General features: G+C 37.6%; 4 protein-coding genes across 4 annotated transcripts; 1 reads left to right on the top strand and 3 right to left on the bottom strand.

Annotated features, from left to right (window-relative positions):
• The first annotated feature begins 325 nt into the window (after positions 1 to 325).
• LOC140766005 (protein PMR5-like) lies at positions 326 to 2,698 on the top strand. The gene is made up of 5 exons (XM_073105375.1): positions 326 to 819; positions 899 to 1,070; positions 1,154 to 1,332; positions 1,486 to 1,644; positions 2,007 to 2,698. The coding sequence occupies exons 1-5, from the start codon at positions 503 to 505 to the stop codon at positions 2,335 to 2,337; spliced, it is 1,158 nt and encodes a 385-aa protein (XP_072961476.1). The 5' UTR covers positions 326 to 502; the 3' UTR covers positions 2,338 to 2,698.
• Positions 2,467 to 7,092, bottom strand: LOC140766003 (asparagine synthetase [glutamine-hydrolyzing]-like). The gene is made up of 13 exons (XM_073105372.1): positions 6,920 to 7,092; positions 6,083 to 6,221; positions 5,408 to 5,503; positions 5,022 to 5,163; positions 4,675 to 4,865; positions 4,381 to 4,542; positions 4,204 to 4,284; positions 3,886 to 4,107; positions 3,617 to 3,751; positions 3,445 to 3,525; positions 3,260 to 3,346; positions 3,048 to 3,155; positions 2,467 to 2,950 (listed from the first exon to the last, which is right to left on the bottom strand). Exons 1-13 carry the CDS (start codon positions 6,997 to 6,999, stop codon positions 2,702 to 2,704), a joined length of 1,773 nt encoding a protein of 590 aa, XP_072961473.1. The 5' UTR covers positions 7,000 to 7,092; the 3' UTR covers positions 2,467 to 2,701.
• Positions 7,093 to 10,506: 3,414 nt separating this feature from the next.
• On the bottom strand, positions 10,507 to 12,402 carry LOC140765086 (endoglucanase 13-like). The gene is made up of 5 exons (XM_073104000.1): positions 12,202 to 12,402; positions 11,670 to 12,083; positions 11,490 to 11,576; positions 11,200 to 11,349; positions 10,507 to 11,103 (listed from the first exon to the last, which is right to left on the bottom strand). Exons 1-5 carry the CDS (start codon positions 12,400 to 12,402, stop codon positions 10,507 to 10,509), a joined length of 1,449 nt encoding a protein of 482 aa, XP_072960101.1.
• Positions 12,403 to 13,247: 845 nt separating this feature from the next.
• LOC140765085 (endoglucanase 13-like) lies at positions 13,248 to 15,259 on the bottom strand. Its single transcript, XM_073103999.1, has 5 exons — positions 15,053 to 15,259; positions 14,483 to 14,896; positions 14,289 to 14,375; positions 14,006 to 14,155; positions 13,248 to 13,844 (listed from the first exon to the last, which is right to left on the bottom strand). Exons 1-5 carry the CDS (start codon positions 15,257 to 15,259, stop codon positions 13,248 to 13,250), a joined length of 1,455 nt encoding a protein of 484 aa, XP_072960100.1.
• Positions 15,260 to 19,611: the final 4,352 nt, after the last annotated feature.

Below are 19,611 nucleotides of genomic sequence, written 5' to 3'. Positions count from 1 at the left end.
TGCAATCTCTGATGAGATGGGTACTCTTTCCTTGTATGAAGCTTGTAATGATGTGTAAGAAATTTCCATGAAAGTTGTGGTGAAGTAATGGGCAATTGATTTGAACAAGGAAAAACTTATCCCACCCACTGTAAAAGAGAATAAAGAATCCTCGGCCTATGACCCTATCCTTCACAGCATCCACTTGACATTTATATTAGTGCAATATATCCTCTTGTCTCCTTGATTTCCAAACTTCGAACATACGTCAAAAAGCAAAGAATCCAGAGCTTCTTCCTGAAACCAACCAATTAATTCTTTAGAGAAAAAAAATAACAAAAACCTTCCCTTAAATCACCTCACGTGAATCCTCCAGCAAACTTCACATGCAGCTACCGCCTCCACACGCGCACACACACACACACACACACACTTCGAACAACTTGCAACATAAGTTGCAGGGAAGAAACGCACAACCTTAGATCTCCTCCTCCCTCTCGTTGCGTTCTCTTCTTCCTTTCTCATGGGTTATGACGATTGGATCATTTCAACTCTTCTGCTGCCTCTTCTCCTCCTCCAGACCTTATCGGGTTCGTCGGCGTCGCCCGTGGGTCTATTTAAACATCATGACGGCGTGCAGAAGCCGCGGCCGGGCTTAGTCACCAACCAGCCGGCGTGCGACATCTTCTCCGGGAATTGGGTCCGTGACGACACGTATCCGGTGTACCAGGCCTTGAGCTGCCCTGTTATTGATCCAGAGTTCAATTGCCAATTGTACGGGAGGCCGGATTCCGACTACCTCCGGTACCGATGGAAGCCCACCAACTGCGAACTCCCAAGGTTCGTATACATTGCTATTGCTGGGTTGGGTCTGTTACTACCAGCTTAAGCTTTTAAATGTAATGCTTTCGTACTATAGGTTCGATGGGCTTAATTTCTTGACAAGAATGAGAGGGAAGACGATAATGTTCGTCGGCGACTCGCTCGGCCGGAACCAATGGGAGTCTCTAATCTGCATGCTTCACTCCGCCGTGCCACAGTCTCAGACACAGATAGTCAACAGAGATCCTCTCTATACCTACAAGTTCTTGGTATGATCTTTAAACAATTACGTGCTACTAATTTGGAAGACCAGTTCATTAATCTAACAACAATTGGGTTTGTTTTTGGATAGGAATACGGCGTAATGATCTCGTTCTATAGAGCACCTTATCTTGTGGACATTGATGTAGTGCAAGGCAAGAGGATACTTAGGCTAGATGACATATCTGGGAATGGCAATGCTTGGAGAGGTGTGGATGTTTTGTCCTTTAATTCTGGCCATTGGTGGACCCACAGAGGAACTCTTCAAGGGTATTCATTTGCTTCCAAGTTTAGGATTATACGTAACGTAATGGCCCTTTCTGCAGAAATTTCCTGCAGATAAAAGAAAGATCTAATCCTCTATTAGATCATGTACTTTGTTTAAAGGGTTTAGGGGGAATTAAATCGATGGATTTGCTGCAGGTGGGAATACATGGGAGATGGTGGAGGATACTACGTGGACATGGACCGATTGGTAGCTTTCCAGAGAGGGATGAGCACTTGGGCTAACTGGGTGGATCTCAATGTTGATAGAACCAGGACGAGTGTCTTCTTCCAGTCCATCTCCCCCACCCATTACAAGTAACTATCTCTCTGTCTCTCTCTCTGTCTCTATTTATATACTATTTATATACTAGTAGTTTTCATAATTTAAAAGGTAATATGCGAGAGTTAAAGGTGTTGTATATATATATATATATATATGATTAGGAAAAAAGAACATAACATTATCCTGGTAAAAAATATGAAAGGTGAGGGGGTTTCTTTTTCTTTGGCATGGAGTGAGTACCAGTAGAAAAATATTAGTCATGAGCTGTCTAACACGGCAAAAACACATGTCATGCCTCACGAGCAATGTCGTATTCAAAAGTACAAGAATTATATATATATATATAATATTTCCCTATTGGATTTGGATTTTTGATACTCAAATCGGATCCCAGCCCGACGGAGTGGAGCAACCCGGTATCGAAGAACTGCTTCGGAGAGACGGTCCCGGTAGCCGGGTTCAACTATTCGGGCGCGTACCCGGATCAGATGCGGGTCTTACAAGGAGTGATCAAATCCATGCAAGTCCCGGCCTATTTGCTTGATATAACCACCCTCTCCGAGCTCAGGAAAGATGGGCATCCCTCCATCTACAGCGGCGATCTCACGCCGGAGCAACGCGCGAACCCCGACCGCTCCGCCGACTGCAGCCATTGGTGCCTCCCGGGTCTACCGGATACTTGGAACCAGCTCTTCTATACTGCTCTCTTCTTCCAATCTTCTTGAAAAAATCATAAGTAGTGCGCAAGCTAAAGAAGTTACTTACTAGGTTAATTAGTCTGTAAATTCTTCTAGTTTGTATTCATGTTCATCTTAATCTGATCCAGTAAGTATCGCGAATTGTACGACGAAGAGTTAAAGAAAGCTCAATTGAAATTATATAGAATAGTCTGGACCCAGTACATGGATTCAACTTCTTTGAGCCTAATCGTAAGACGGAATAGCTAAACAAACACAATTCAGATGACACACGACTTCTCTCTTATGCACTTCACGTACGCAGTATGGAAACTGCATACACTCTACTATATACGTAGTACATTGATCACACACAACTTTTAACTTGAGAATCCCAAGTCTCAACCAAGGATTAGGAAGTGATGATGAGCTCTGGAGCTTTCACTTCGTCCATCCTTGTCTTCTTGTTAATGATATTTGAAGGGCTGTTGCCGGTGGAGAGAGAAGCTGGTAATGGAAGATCATAGGCTGAGAGATGAACACCAAGAGCAGCTCTGCCAGAGGGATCAAGATTGCCCGACCACTGCGAATCCCACTCAATAGCCTTGGCAGTGCTGCAAGCTATACTTGGACCTCCAGGAACCGTCAACCTCGCAGAGTTCTGCAATCAGATAGATTGAAATCAATTTACGGACAAAGAATAATGTTCAAGTAAAGCAGAACATTTGACATGTGAATTAGTGTCTCGGATTGATCACCTGTGGGAAGAACCTTTCAAAGATCATTCTGTAGTAGTATGCCTCTTTTGTAGTTGGTGTGTTGTGTGGGTAAATATTCTTGGCATTCAGCATCATCTTATTAGTCACCTGAGACGTACATGTACATCAATCACATGAGAGGTCATAGAATAGCAATCCAGTGATTCATTAAAGAGATTGTTAGTAAAAGGTTTAATTTGATTGATAATTACATGATTTGCTACATGTGCTTTCAGTCCATCAATCCAACTATATCCAACACCATCACTGAACTGCTCTTTCTGCCTATACAGAATATTCTGCAGAGAAGAAAGACTTGATGAATTAGTAACAAGTGCAAATTATGAATTTTTTTTTAGAGAAAAAAATACTAGGCATAAATAAATAACTAGCAGACCTTGGGTAGGTAGGGTTTCTCCTCATCATCAAAAGCCTTTCTCAATACCCATTTCTCGATACGCCCAAGATCAGGCTTGATCTGAATATAACAAAAATTGGTAAATATTCGAAATATCCAGTCAAAAGTTAAAACGCTATACTATTATGGATGGTGGCCTATTTGAATTTACCATTTTCCATTCAGGATCAATGCTCATCGCGACGTTAATGAATTCCTTATCTAGGAAAGGCACACGAGCTTCCACACCCCAGGCTGATGTTGATTTATTAGCTCGTAAGCAGTCATATTGGTACAAGGCTTTTACCTGTGAATTATATCATACAAGTACAACACCATCATCAAATTGACATGGCAGTCGTAATATGAGACTCTAACAACCACTTTCTAGGAAGGGAAGTTCTTAATAAATTAATAAACTATGAAGGCTTAGTCCTGTACCTTGTGGCAGGTCTCACGATGGAGCTCTTCCTTATTAGGAGCCTTGTGGAAATATAAATATCCTCCAAAAAGCTCATCTGAACCTTCCCCAGAGATCACCATCTTAACCCCTAGAGACTTGATTTTACGAGACATAAGGAACATGGGTGTGCTAGCCCTTATAGTGGTTACATCGTATGTCTCAGTATGATAGATCACATCCTCAATGGCATCAATTCCTTCCTGTCAGTTTGAAGGAAAAACAATAACTTGTGCCGTTCAAAATAATTGCATTTATGAGCGGTGAGGTGCAAAGCAAAGTAATTAAATATCCATTACCTGAACAGTGAAGGTAAACTCATGGTGGACAGTCCCCAGATACTTGGCCACCTCTCTCGCAGCCTTTAAGTCAGGTGAGCCCTGCAATAAAATAAAAAAAAAGGGGTGTCATAAAAATTCAAGAGCTTTCATACTCTTGCAAAGTATAAGATCCACCAAAAGATCAGCATGAGGGACCTCTAAGCCAACACAGAAGGATTGGAGCTCGTTGCCAAACTTCTCAGCTGCTTTGGTTCCAGCAAAGTGGCGCGCTGCAATAGAGGCCACTAACGATGAATCAAGGCCACCAGATAACAGAACTCCGAAAGGAACATCAGCCATAAGCCTCTTGATGACAGCCTACATAAATTATCAAGACAAAGTTAATTTCATTAAACATGTTAATTATATCTCAGTGAAAGAACTTCACTGTTAGTATCCTTGGAGAGATATAGATGCTATCACTATTTGATTCTAGTTATATAATCTTACCTTCTCAAATGCCTCCCTCAGAACAAGGGGATCATATGGAACGGATGGAACGACTTCTGCATACCAGGGAGGGCTGTACCATCTCCTATAACCTCCTTGTTTGCTAGAGTACAAGTGACCAGGAGGGAAGACCTCAAAATGCTCACAGTCATCATTCAATCCTTTCATCTCGGATGATACCCAAACAGAGCCTATGGCATGACAAGCATTTTTTTTTTATCAGTAATACATTAGCAAGGTTTTAATGCTGTACTAATTGAACAAAACTGAAGAAAAATCTCAAAGTCTACACTGGAAAAGGCATCAAAGAGAAAAGATAAAACGAAGAGGTAAATCTTGTGAATTACCATCAAGTCCCCATCCTATGTAGAGGGGAGTGATTCCAATCGCATCTCGAGCAGCAATAAAGCTGTTGTCACGTGTGTCCAGCAACACAAATGAGAAGACCCCATCCAACATATCAATAAATTCTTCTCCATGTTCTTCATACTACAGAAAAGTGTGAAGCAAGCAAGAAGAATAAGACATCTGAGAACTGAACTATCATTAAGACATGTAAGGCAGGACTTCCAGCAAGTCTAAAAGAAACAAAATATGAAAGTTGAAAGATGAATAAAAATAAAGATTCTCATGTTCCAAATACGGCAAAGAATCAATTGATCCACTTTTTAATGTGCGAGTAACTGAAAGAAATTCCATCCAAAGTGAAGAACATGAATAAAAAGTTTCTCACCAGATGAGCAATAACTTCACAATCACTTCCTGTCCAGAAACTGTGACCAGCCAAACCTTTCTTTAGTTCTTCATGATTATAAATCTCCCCATTCACCTATTATGCAGGCAGACTTTCCTTAATCACTAAACATTAACTCAAAAGTAAAAGGCACAAAATAACCATGTAATCTCAATTTAACAGAACTATATTTGTACTATTCTTGAACTTATTTCTGTGTACCTTGTTGGAAGAAAAAAAAAAGTTGGTTAACTAGTATTATATAATACAACAGTGTCACAAGACACAAGGTAAGATGATGAGCTATTAAAATTCGTGGTGCTATTTTAATATCCTAAAAGAAAAGCTGACCTCAGATATAACATCTTCTTTGTAACTAACAAATATATTAAATTTGAGGACCAGCTAAGAACAAGAGAAAATCATGCATCAAGGGCACAATTTTTTCTTCAAGCCAGCTCAAAATCACCTTCTATCCAAACGATAGAGACTTGTGCTTCCTGTTCTATTCTGAAGCAGAGAGTTACTGTGTTTCTACATGCGTTACACTATTTTTTTTAAACCTTATCAAACAAGTCAAAATAGATAGCTTTCAAGTGTTATAGATCTCTCCACTTTTGTTTTATTTAGGCGCATAGCATAAGAGAAATGCTCATAACGAATTTGACTCTTTACCGTCACAATGATGGATTTGTCTTCATTATACAGGGGCTGGTCTCCAGATTCAGGATCAATGATTGCTAGTCTTTGATGAGCTAAGTAGCTATCTCCATACTGATGCAGCCCACTCCAATCTGGCCCTCGATGCTTTAACCTGTTCAAGAACAACACCTTTGCTAAATCATCAATTCATTAACTACTACAAAAACTGGAAAACAAACAGTAAAAATAAATTATAGACAATTCCCTCTTCTACTTTCTATAATCTTGACCAGATAGAGATATTTACAATATTAATTGTATTGATGAACAAATTGACAGATTCTCATTTCACAAAGACGGAGCATCATGTTCAATATTTTGCATCATTCATGGAGGTCAACTCTATGATGTGCAAGTTGGGCTCTGTCTTCTAATTTAGAAGTACAAAATCTCGTCATTTTCCTTTCATATTTTACCTTGCATGTGAAGCAGATGGGTTCCATAAGACCATAAGCAAACACATAATTAATAATTTTCCTGAGATATTATTATACTCGGTGGTCCACATAATGAGCCCGATTACATAAAAAATCCAGAACAGAGGGGTCAGAAAGCAAATGTTCTCATTCTCATTATTATCCCCTCGGGATTCTTTCTGATTCCTGGGAACGAACCCTCCAAACAGTAACAAGAAAGTAATAGCAAGAAAATAATTAGCCTGCAAGATGTCAAATCATTGAATTAAAATAGAATTAAAAGTTTATCACGTCTAGAGCTAATGTTATTGTGGTACAGTAAACCTAATCCTCCCAAATGACCGATAAAATTAACGTATGAAGGGAATTATAAGATTGATAGTTAGATGATTGCCTGCGAGAGAGCTCGAGCACTCGAACCCTCTTGGCTTGGGAATCATCCGAACAACCCAACACTGCCAGTATTCCACACATGATTGATTGCAGAGAGAGAGAGAGAGAGAGAGAGAGAGAGAGAGAGGAAAAGAAGAGGGGAATAGGGATCTCGATAATAAGGCGGGGGAGGGTGGGGAACAGGGATAAGTTTATCCGTGGATGAGAGCTCGATAAGTCCTCTCCAAGTGCAACCCCCCACTATATATAGCCCCGGGAGCGGCGACGCATCATCGCGTAGGGATGCGTAAGATGGCACCGCTCATTAGCAGGACTGGCAACAGCGAAGTGAGCGCACCAAACGACGCCGCGTGTCCAAGCGGATAATGACCGGGAACCGGTATTATCCGTTTCGGCGTGTCAAAATAGCTGACTCAGCGTGGGGCCCGGTGCACAGGCTATTTTAAAACCCCCAACATGGCAACGGATGGTCTTATTGCGGCCCTGGGGACGCGGGCTACCGTCACGGTGTAGGGTCCACCCTGCTCCAATAACTTCGTCGAATAGTGGGAGATCCGAGATAGGATATACCGGGATAGGATCTCCTCATTTCTCTTTTTTCTTTCTTTCCCAATAAGCATACACAGAGAGAGAGAGAGAGAGATGCTTCCAGTTCATGCCACGCTGTAGATTCTAACTTATAAAATGTAAAAAAAATAGTACGTCCTCTTGCAGTTAAATTTGATGAACTGCATATAAACTTTATCCTAGTTGAATGGAAATATGGGATAGGGTTGTGGATATGGATGCACATGTGGACGTGGATAATATCACGTTCAGAATCTTTCAAGGCATGTACGTACCCTTAGATATTTCTAACTAGGTTACATAAATTATCTTGACTTTAATTACTTCCAAGATCAAGATTAATCTTTGGAAAGTAACAAGCTTTGACCACCAAAAGACGGAGGAGAATAACTTACAAGATAATCTAGATGTAATCGAGTTGGTAAGGCATCACTTTTTTGGCCGTCCTTTTATCTTTGAACCCAATTACTTCCTACGGACCCAAATGGTCCCTATTTTGAGATGTATAATTCCAAATGTAACTCCACTTTCAGATCACTGAATGATGTGAATACATTGTATCTTATCATTAGTACAATTCTCACATCTTTATATTAACTTGCACATATATATATATATACATATGTACATACAAGAAAGAACACATGAAGATCGTGAGTGCATGCACTTGCTTAGCCTATCAACTTTCCTTACGTAAATGTGAGTGTGTATATATATATAAAAAAAGAATGGGTTACTTTCTGGTGACATTGACAAGGCAATTGTGGCGATCTGCAGTTGTTTGCACGGCAAAACTCCTCCAGTTGTGTGGTGCCAAGGGCAACAACTTGGAGAACTGTCAATGTCTGGCTAGGTTTGATTTGTTTGGCCCCCAGTTGAATCTGGGCTCATATGTATGTCCTGCCAAAAGATGCCACCTATTATTGATTAGGATATCAGTACAAGTCCTTATCTCAATTTGACGAGGCATCGTCCATTTAACTTGGTTTAGGTTACAATGCTTAGTTCTACTACCCTCCCAAGTACTGATAGACTTGATCAAAGTTTTGATCATTGAATTACTTGGAGGATAGGATAGCCGATCAGACTTGTTTAACTGTTGTTCTAGGTGACCTTTTGGATTTCTTTTTTCCTTTTCTCAATGCTTAAATATTAGGGCAATATATTTTTATTAATTCTTGATAGCCTATGGTTAACCTCTCGTATCTATATGAGGGTACTCTTATCTATTCATATGCAGTGTGAAGAAGTCGTCTGTGTTAACTTTAACTAATCGAAAAACTAATAGCAAGCCACATTCAAGATAACACCAAGGTCTTGGTATACTAAATTAATGAAAAAGGAATCTCCTTAATAAAAGGTTTACTCCTACCTTTGTCCTTATATTATATCTCAATGTTATTTTCCAAGTTGCCTCTGAATTTTTCTTTATCTTTTTTCTTAAAAAAAAGAAGAACAATTTGCACCTATCTAGATCTAGATGACGTCTGTTAAGACTAAAAGTAAAATAAAATAATAAAGTAATTGTAAAAAGTTGTAAGACTTGAGAGACGTCTTAGACTTTTCTAACTATATATATCCTAACTACAGTACAAATCTGAATTAATTAAGTTCTTTTCATGAAATAAAAGATTCATAAGTTATGCATATATATATATATATATATATATATATACGATTGTGTTATTAATTAAGAGCCATTAATGCGACCTACAATCTACCTATGGATCACCGAATAATGCCAGGTCGATGATGACGGTGCATGTCATCATTGATCATGCTCAACTCCAATTGAACGGGGTAGCTTTGTCCTATGCCTGCAGGAATAATGTTACTCTAGTGTAACTTTTTTTATGGGGACCATAACTAAGTAATTAAAATTTGAATGTTGAGATTCAAACATAAAAGTATTTATATTATATGAACCCTTTTCAAATCTCATATATTCTTGTGAAATAATTCTACTTTGTATCAATGGGATAATGCTCAGTTAGCAGTAAAGTTTTATGTCATTATTTTACAAGAGTTTTCAGATTCGATATTTACATTTCTCTTGAAAAAAAGAGAAGGTTTGGTAATAATTAGTATCCTAATTAATGCTGCTCCAAAGTACTTGGCGACGAATTTAAATCTCATGAGAAACAAAAGTTGCACTAATTGTTGGAAAGCAAAACCAAAACCAAAACCAAAGCCATGGGAGATATGAGAGAGTTCTATTTTGCATTCTTGCCTCTAGAGTATGGCCAAAGTGGTATAAATCATTGGTCATTTCACTCGAATAAGGTTAACATAGAATTGCATAAGAAAGAAAAAGAGGTACATTTAAGTAATAAGAACAGTAAGGTAGGATAATAATGTTTGGTCCCACCATCGATCATACCAATTATTCGAATATTTTGAAGTGCTGTTCAAATGTTTCACGTTGGCAATTGTTATTATATACATTAAAAGTGGAGTTTTGACTATTTTAAATCTGCTGCCATTTTTTTATGCACTTAATTTACTTTAAAATTTAAATACAAATCTAGGAGAATATTATTACGTTAGAACTATCTAGCTCAATAAAATCGCTAAACTAGAGAGCGTCTAATAAATACAAATAGTTTATCGGTTTACGTCTAAAAGTCAATTAATAAATTGTCTGCTTCAACGGTTTTCCATAGCTAAAGTTGACGTGGCAAAATTTACCTAAAATTTATTTGTATTTAAGTAGCAAAGCGTACTATAGGCTAATTAGTCAAAAACTCTATTAAAGTGGGTCGTTGCTGCTCCTATCAAGCATTCATGTGAATTGTTCTTTAGGCATGCATTATGCATTGTAGATCGAGATCATACCATGTGTTAGGTTTCGTTTGTACTCTCGATGTTACCTCTCACCAACCAACCAAAGTTGTTTATCCCATGAAATTATTTTTTGAAAAATAAACTTGATGATCTTGTCAAATGCACTTCCTATCATCAACCAAATCTGAAGTTCTTATGACATAGATCGACAGACAAAACTGTGACAGGATCATGAACTCATGCAATCCTGGCTAGCACACCAACAAGAGGTGCAGTTATGTACGTAGTCGGCTCGCCTTGCTGAAAGTTTGATCGGGAGTCATTGTAGCTGTCGTTAACGTCCGGCCCGCCGACGATTGCACCGTCGATGACATTAGGGTTCGGTTCGTTCCTATTGAACCAGAAGATTCCACCTTTGCATGACACGAATTCGCCATTAGATTTTATTGACACGATGGATGCGCCCCGGTGATGCACCTGAACAGGATAGCTGGGTCCGAACCCGACCATGTAGCTCATCTTCTTAGGATTTGCACCAAGGATGTAATCCACTTGTGATTCGACGAACGAGATTATATCTTGAGGGCCGACACTGCCGCCGGGACATTGCAGTGCGCCGCCGGCCGCCGCCAGCTGGTCGGCGTGCACCACTAGGACCAGCATTGCTGAGGTGGTGTACTGGAAATTGGTCCACGGTTGCCACCATAGCATTCCACCTGGGCTCAATTTAACATTGTTGCTACCCTTCTGGGCCACTGAGCATACGAATTGCTCTCCATTTCTCTTATATTGGGCCCATGGTCCATTATTTGGCACCTTTCCTTCCGAGACGAGCTACAAAATTTGAGATTGTAACATGGAAATATACAAGTGAGAATGTGATCGATCGATCGACATGAAATAGTTTTGGTAATATATATAGATATAAACCTTTGAGATTAGGGTTTGTGCACCGACGAACTTGTCGTCCCAGGAGAAGGCCGACCGGACACCGCCGCTGTTCCCGGCGGAGAGGAAGTCCAGGTAGGTCTGGTCGTTGGTGGCATGATATAGCCATGCTGCAGCCCACACCATTTCATCCTGTAGACATTATATATGTTATATATAAACACTAATATTAATTGTTCGTTCCGCTACCTAACAGCTTAAGATTTTATGTTAACTGGTCGACAAACATAGTTTGAGATCTACATCTAACGATCGTTATATTATAAACTTACATCGTCACCACTGCTGGCGTAGGACTTCCCGGCCGCTGGAACACTATTCTGATACAAACCACGATGATTGCGAGCAAAATCAAACAGCTGCATGCCATCAAAATTATAATAAACCAATCAAGATTGGAAAGAATGAAATAATAATTATTAATTTTTTTAAAAAAAGAGATTATATATCACCTGTTTTGCATGATCAAGAAGAGTGGAAGCATATTGACCGTCGGATCCACGTAACGCAATTGATGCAGCAGTTAGGGCAGCAGCAGTCTCGGCTGCAACGTCTGAGCCAGGATGGGAAGCATCAACTCTATACGAAGTCCTCGGAGTGGTCATGTCCTCCGGCCTCTGCCAGCAATTGTGGTCGGAGTCGCCGTCGCCGACCTGGAAGTAGAGGACTTCGGGTGCCGCGTGAGCCTTTATAAGGTAGTCGGTGCCCCATCGGACGGCGGCCAACGCATTCGACAGCTCGTTCTTTGACCTTAGGTTCGCGCCGTACTCGACGACGCTCCAAGATAGTAGCGTCACCGTGAAGGCCATCGGAAAGCCGAATTTCACATTGTCGCCGGCGTCATAGTAGCCGCCGATGAGATCGACCTGTGTATATTTATATATATTTTTTTTTCAAAATTTGAGAAGCGAAAGACGGTATGAATTGGACTAAACGCATAAAATTTCCAATGAAAGATTAAAAGATGCATGGGCTCAATCCAACATCACTCCCATCCTTGAGGGCAGAATCCGCTCGCCATTGCACGCGTTGACTTGGTGGCAATTTCCCGGATCTTTGGGCCTCAAAATAGAGCAAGGACTTGGTGAGAGCCACTCCATAGTCTAACTTAGCATCGACATGGCTATGGCTTAAAAGAAATAGCACAGTTAATCCTACAAGAAGAAAGACTACTCTCAGTGCCATTTCTAATCTCTATAGATTAGCACTCTCTAGTTAGGATTGTTGTCCATAAGTTTATTCTACGACCTACTTATATAGATTACATGTTGGCATGGATGATAGATTCATCAAGGAAATAAATTAAACTTTCTATTTTCAGTTTTATTTGCTCCATTTCTCCAGCAAAAATTTGCTGGACTTTCAGTAGCCAGCAGTATGCATTGAAGTCCCTCGGAAGTGTCAGATTCGTTCGTGGGATTCGGTAATAGAAGGAAAGAAAAGAAAATGCATTAATTACCAAATTGGTGTGTAGTAATTAAATTAGTATCTATAGTAGAATATAACATTGCTCTTCCTATTATTATGTATTACCTGTTCCTGTTCAAGAAATGTCCAGATTACGAGGGTTACATATATAAAGTGATAATCATATTTTTTTTGTCGCATTGATTTTCTTTAATTACGAAAAATCTTCAAATTTTCAATTCTATTTATTATGTTTTAGATTTTTTATTAATAAAATGTCATGTAAGTGTCATACGATCAGTTTTAATTCTTAATATAATTATTTTACTCTTATGCTAGGGAAAAAAATGGAAGTAAATAGTATTTCATGTCTTTTAACACTATCAAAGAGAGATTGTCCGTAGTTTATGGGTCAATATGTACAACAATAAAACAAGTCTCAAGAAGACATGAACAAAAGTTCAAGGGTCTCCCTGTAATTCTTCTGTATAAAATTAACTTCAATTTATTATTATTTTATTTTATTACCATATGGTGCATGCGTAGTAGTTAGTAACGGACTAATAATATATATCATAATTTTAAATCTAAAATTCTTATGAATAAAAAAAACCATTATGAATTCATGCAATCCTTGCTAGCACACCAACTAGAGGTGCGGTTGTGTACGTAGTCGCCTCGCCTTGCTGAAAGTTTGGTCGGAAGTCATTGTAGGCGTCGTTGTCGTCCGGCCCGCCGACGATTGCACCGTCGATGACATTAGGGTTCGGCTCATTCCTATTGAACCAGGAGTATCCATCTTTGCATGATACGAATACGCCGTTAGATTTTATGGACACGATGGATGCACCCCGATGATGCACCTGAACAGGATAGCTGGGTCCGAACCCGATCATGTAGCTCATCTTCTTAGGATTTGCACCAAGGATGTAATCCACTTGTGATCCGATGAACGAGATTATATCTTGGGGGCCGACATTGCCGCCGGGACATTGCAGTGTGCCGCCGGCCGCCGCCAGCTGGTCGGCGTGCACCGCCAGGACCAGCATTGCTGAGGTGGTGTACTGGAAATTGTTCCACGGTTGCCACCATAACATTCCACCTGGGCTCAATTTAACATTGTTGCTGCCCTTCTGGACCACTGAGCACACGAATTGCTCTGCATTGCTCTTATACTGGGCCCATGGTCCATTATTTGGCACCTTTCCTTCCGAGACTAGCTACAAAATTGAGATAATATATACAAGTATGAGAATGTGATCAACAATGAAATAATTTTGGTAATATATATATATATATATATATATATATATAGAGAGAGAGAGAGAGAGAGAGAGAGAGAGAGAGAGAGAGAGAGAGAGAGAGAGAGAGAGAGAGAGACCTTTGAGATTAGGGTTTGTGCACCGACGAACTTGTCGTACCACGAGAACCCCGACCGGACACCGCCATTATTCCCGGCGGAGAGGAAGTCCAGGTAGGTCTGGTCATTGGTGGCATGATATAGCCATGCTGCAGCCCACGCCATTTCATCCTGTAGACATTTTGTTAAATATAAACACTAATATTAATTGGTTGACAAACATAGTTTCAGATCTAGGTTTGGTTTCTTATTTTCTACAAATATAGTATAAAGAACACAAAAGATCAATATATTATAAGTTTACATTGTCATCATTGTTGGGGTAGTACTTTTGGACCACTGGAACACTATTCTGATACAAACCACGATGATTGCGACCAAAATTAAACAGCTGCATCCCATCAAAAAGTAAATAAACAATCAAATATTACAAACAAATCAAGATTGGAAAGAATGAAATAATCTTATTTTTTTAAATAAATAAATAAATTATATCACCTGTTTTGCATGATCAAGAAGAGTGGAAGCATATTGGACGTCGGATCCACGTAACGCAATTGATGCAGCAGTTAGGGCAGCAGCAGTCTCGGCTGCAACGTCTGAGCCAGGATGAGAAGCATCAACTCTATATGAAGTCCTCGGAGTGGTCATGTCCTCCGGCCTCTGCCAGCAGTCGTGGTCGGAGTCGCCGTCGCCGACCTCGACGTAGAGGACTTCCGGTGCCGCGTGGGCCTTTATAAGGTAGTCGGTGCCCCATCGGACGGCGGCCAACGCGTTCAACAGCTCGTTCTTTGCCTTTAGGTTCGCGCCGTACTCGACGACGCTCCACGATAGTAGCGTCACCGTGAAGGCCATCGGAAAGCCAAATTTCACATTGTCACCGGCGTCATAGTAGCCGCCGGTGAGATCGACCTGTGTATATTTATATATATATATATATATATATTTTTTTTTTTTTTTCAAAATTTGAGAAGCGAAAGACGGTTTGAATTGGAATAAACGCATAAAATAGGGTGTAAAATCCCCCAAAAAAATTTAAATGAAAGATTAAAAGATGCATGGGCTCACTCCAACATCACTCCCATCCTTGAGGGCAGAATCCGCTCGCCATTGCACGCGTTGACTTGGTGGCAATTTCCCGGATCTTTGGGCCTCAAAATAGAGCAAGGACTTGGTGAGAGCCACTCCATAGTCCAACTTAGCATCGACATGGCTATGGCTTAAAAGAAATGGCACAGTTAATCCTACAAGAAGAAAGACTACTCTCAGTGCCATTTCTAATCTCCAGAGATTAGCACTCTCTAATTAGGGCTGTTGTCCATAAGTTTATACTGCTACCTACTTATATAGATCGCGTATTGCCATGCCAGGAAATAAATTAAGCTTTCTATTTTTCGTTTTATTTGCTCGATTTCTCCAGCATTAATTTGTTAAATTACAGTAGCCAGCAATATGCATTGCAGTCGCTCGGAAGTTTCCAATTCGTTCGTGGGATTTGGAACGAGAAGGAAATAAACGATAATGTATTAACTTCCAAATCGGCGTGTTGTAGTTAAATTAGTACCTAAATTAAGTAGAATATTGCATTCCTCTACGTTACTCATTCCTGTTCAAGAAATGTCCAGATTTTGAAGGTTAAATATGTGAAGTGATAATTATATTCAGATTCTTTTTTGAACTATTTGTTCATCTTCATATATTATAGACCCATTGATTTTCTTTAATTATGAAAAATCTTCGAAATGTCAATGCCATTTATTATAAACTAGTATGTGAGTGGCACATAGCCCTTTAAATCTCACCCTATCATAGGGTGAGATTTTTTTTACTGTTTAAGGAGTCAATGGGTAACCAAAAAAGAAAAAAACCTAGTTGAATGTCAAAATGAATCAGTATCAGTATAATCCTTCCATAGAAAATTAACTTTGAGTTGTGCTATTTCATCTTATTATATCATTTAGTGCAAAAATAATTTGGCCCATGGGCCTCGTAAGATAGGTCTAATGGGCCAAAATTTTCGTCCTCTTGTCATCTTTCCTAAGTCTAATTTTGAACCCCATAATCAATTTTTTGCCCAAATAGTACATATGATTGCAAATTATTTGGATTCTATTTGCAATAGCTCTGGCTCGATTTGGCTCGGACTATTCGTTCATATTAGAGTACTAAATAGTTTACTATTAGGCTTAGTTACAAATATTTCTTGTCGAAATTGATACACCCTACACTAGAGTGATAAATTTATGGGATAATTTCACTTTGTTCAGATAGTCTAAGTAAAATTATTCCTAAATTTATTCTATTAAAAAATAACTTATTCCTAAGAAAAACCATGCAATTTGCTAGCTTCAGCTACTACTACAATAAATAAGAAATATCATATATAATGTATAATTCCATTATACTATTGAATTGGGTTGTCATGTTATATAATTTTTGCCCAAACAAGTCCTAGCTCAAATCCTATTTATCAAAATATATCTCACCTTAAATTTAATGTCAAAATAAGTCTAATTTTACTATGGCTATCCTAAAATGCTAAATTTATTTGAATTTTATTTTCAGGTTGAAATGCCAAAAGATTTATTTTATAAAATTTGTTGTTATGTTTTTAAAGTTAAAAGTATTGAAAAGTAACCTCAAAACCTCATTAAATAAATGTGAATGCATCCCAAATAACACCAAGTAATAGAAGATGTGTAGGAAAAATATGCAATAATTCAAGTGAAAAAAAAGAAGAAGAAAAAAACCATAATTACGATTAACTATACAAGTTTTGTTTATATGTCGATAAATAATGTAGCAATAAAGAATTTTCTTTATCCAAACTATCCCTGCCAATTAGTTATTTAGCACACTTCAATAGCTAAATTGAGACTAAATTACCAGACAAGCAATTTAAGTTAAATTATTTTTTAGTTAAACGATTTTTCTGACATGGTAAAACTCACTTCTAGATTGGATTAGACATGTAAAAAGAATAATTGATCGATTTAATATAGTCAAAAAAGATAAAGGAAAAACTGTTCAATTAATCACTGTATACTCTCATAACTCGAGACACAGACCACATATTAATGTCGGTACGCCAACCCTATGATCTTATGTGAGTCAACTAGCAATTAATAATCAAAAGAAGGAAAAAAAAGTAATAGGAATATGAGTTTTTGACCAAACTAGCATACTTTAAAATCTAAATATATAAAATTTTAAACTTAATATCAAAATAACTATGTATCACCATAGTGAACATTTAGATGAATAAAATACTTAATAATTTAGCATTTTATATAGAGTTATAAGTGTTATTTATTTTAATAAATAAAGTTAAAAAAAGGGTAGTTTAGTAGGAAAAAAAGAAGCTCAATAAACAACTAAAAACAAATCAACACTATTAGTACTTTAAACAGTAGAAGCTTCACATCTCCTCGTTTGATTATGCTTTGCTACGAGTATAGGAACAAACTTTTCGACCATGTAGTACCATTCCTCATTAGTTAATAATAATGAGAATGCCTTTATAGCTAATCATATATATGCCATAAAACTTTTGTTGGTATCTCATACTCATCATCTTATTATATATTAAACCATATATATTTTTTATTCCTTATTTCGTTTTAGACATTCATCAAACATTGATAGCTATGATGATCGATCTAAGCAACCTTAAACCATAAAACGAGACCTCTCAACTAACTCAAGGGTCACTATGTCTCCCAACTCACTATTCTTGCTTAAGAGTTTAACAACATGATTAGGAGTGGTTTCCTTCATCTATACTTCACTAATTTCCAACTTCTTTTAGCAAAGTGTGGTACAGTAGTTGGGTGAACCTGTTAATTGGGATATTAGATCTCATTAAGGAGTTAAAACTATATAGTAGCTAGCTGGGGAACTAACTAACTAATTAGCAAGCAATAGCAACTCATATATTCATAAGTGAATGTTATTAGAGATAAATCTAGCTTGAGTCACTAATTTCAACAAGTGGTTCCTAATGGGAAATAATAGTATTCTTCCACTATAAGTTTAGAAGGACCCATCCTAGTCATGATTATGATATGGACAAGATATCTAGGTAAGAGGACCCCAATCTAATAATTTATTTAAGTAGGAATACATGTGAATCAATTCATTACTGGAGTGAGTGTTTGACTTGTCAAATGCATCAAAACTCAAGACTAGTGGCTCTTCAATTCTTTAGTGGGTAATTTCTTTTCTTAAGCAATATACTATCTCATGTACCAGATAATCATTTTACTCAAAAAAATTAAGATATCGTATTACAATAGATTAATAATATATATTATGTTGTTTTTAAGAAACTCCTCAGTGCTAAGAGTTAGAAAACAAAATAATATCACATTAGATAATCAGTTGACCTAAAAATTTAAAAATTAAAGTCGTTAATAACTGACTAACACACACAAACACTATATATATATATATATATATATATATTGTACCTTTAATTAAATCTGTAGATCTACATAGATCTATAGTATATGCTTTGACTTTTCTTTTTGTGGGCATACTCTACTATAGAGAGTTAGGGTTGGGAATAATGAGCCAATAAGTGATAAGTGTGCAGTGGTCCAAGTGTATATTGGCTCACTGATGCTCTTATTTTGGACCTCAAAAGTTGAGGCAGCCATCATCACTTTTACATCCAAAGTGATCTGAAAGGATAGTAGATCTCTTCTTCATATCTTTTACTTCTATTTTTCTCATTTGGGAATTGGGGATATCAAGATTTCATCACTCACTCTGCCTGCCAAAAGCTTTTTTGTAGCCAAATGGATATAAGTAAATAAATGAACGCAGATTCTTAATGCCATGAGTGTGAGTTGCATGAAGCTCCTTTTTAACTTTGAAGCACAACTTTTGGCTGGTAATATTAATATAAAAAAGATATTGCTTCTTGGCATATTTCTTTTCCCTTTTACTACTCCAAAGTTGGTATTTATATCAGTATATCCCTTAAAGCAATTTATATTGACATCATTGAAACTCTTATTTTTGTTCATTAAGATTTTATAAAATTAACTATAAAAGGACGTAAATATTTTTGTTCTTATTTACTGCATTCTTTTTCAGTGATTAAAGTATTAAGATTTTAACTTATAATTATTAAAAAAAATAATATGAAGAGTATATACTCAAATAAGAAAACTTAGAGGGATATGCATGCAAAACAAGTTGGAATAAACCAACAATCTATATCATAACTCAATAATTCATTTAAAATTAGAATAAATAAAATGTCATCTAATAACTCGTTTATGAACATATTTAATAAACTGCTCATCATATTTGTGTTTAGGTTATCATAAACTATCTCAAATTTAATTTAAACTCACGACAAATTCTACCCTATTAGAATCCGTACGTCCTCTTCTCATTAAAAAAACCTGTAACTTTTACCAACGGATAATTCGAGAAGTAATAAATAACTGTGAGGCACTCAGAGTAGTGTCAGGAAATTGGTAAAATGGCAGATATAATTAATATCGCAATAAATTAGGAGGAGGTCGATCATCTCCATGTATCCATCCATAATACTCAAACGAAACTATATGTTAATGTGCTTCTACCAACGTAGAAGACAATAATATTGATTGATG

This window comes from Typha angustifolia, chromosome 8 (genome assembly GCF_048772165.1).
Source record: "Typha angustifolia cultivar Huaian chromosome 8, ASM4877216v1, whole genome shotgun sequence".
Taxonomy (NCBI): Eukaryota; Viridiplantae; Streptophyta; class Magnoliopsida; order Poales; family Typhaceae; genus Typha; species Typha angustifolia.
The sequence above is the reverse complement of the archived record's forward strand: the minus strand, read 5'-3'. Positions and strand labels throughout refer to the sequence as shown.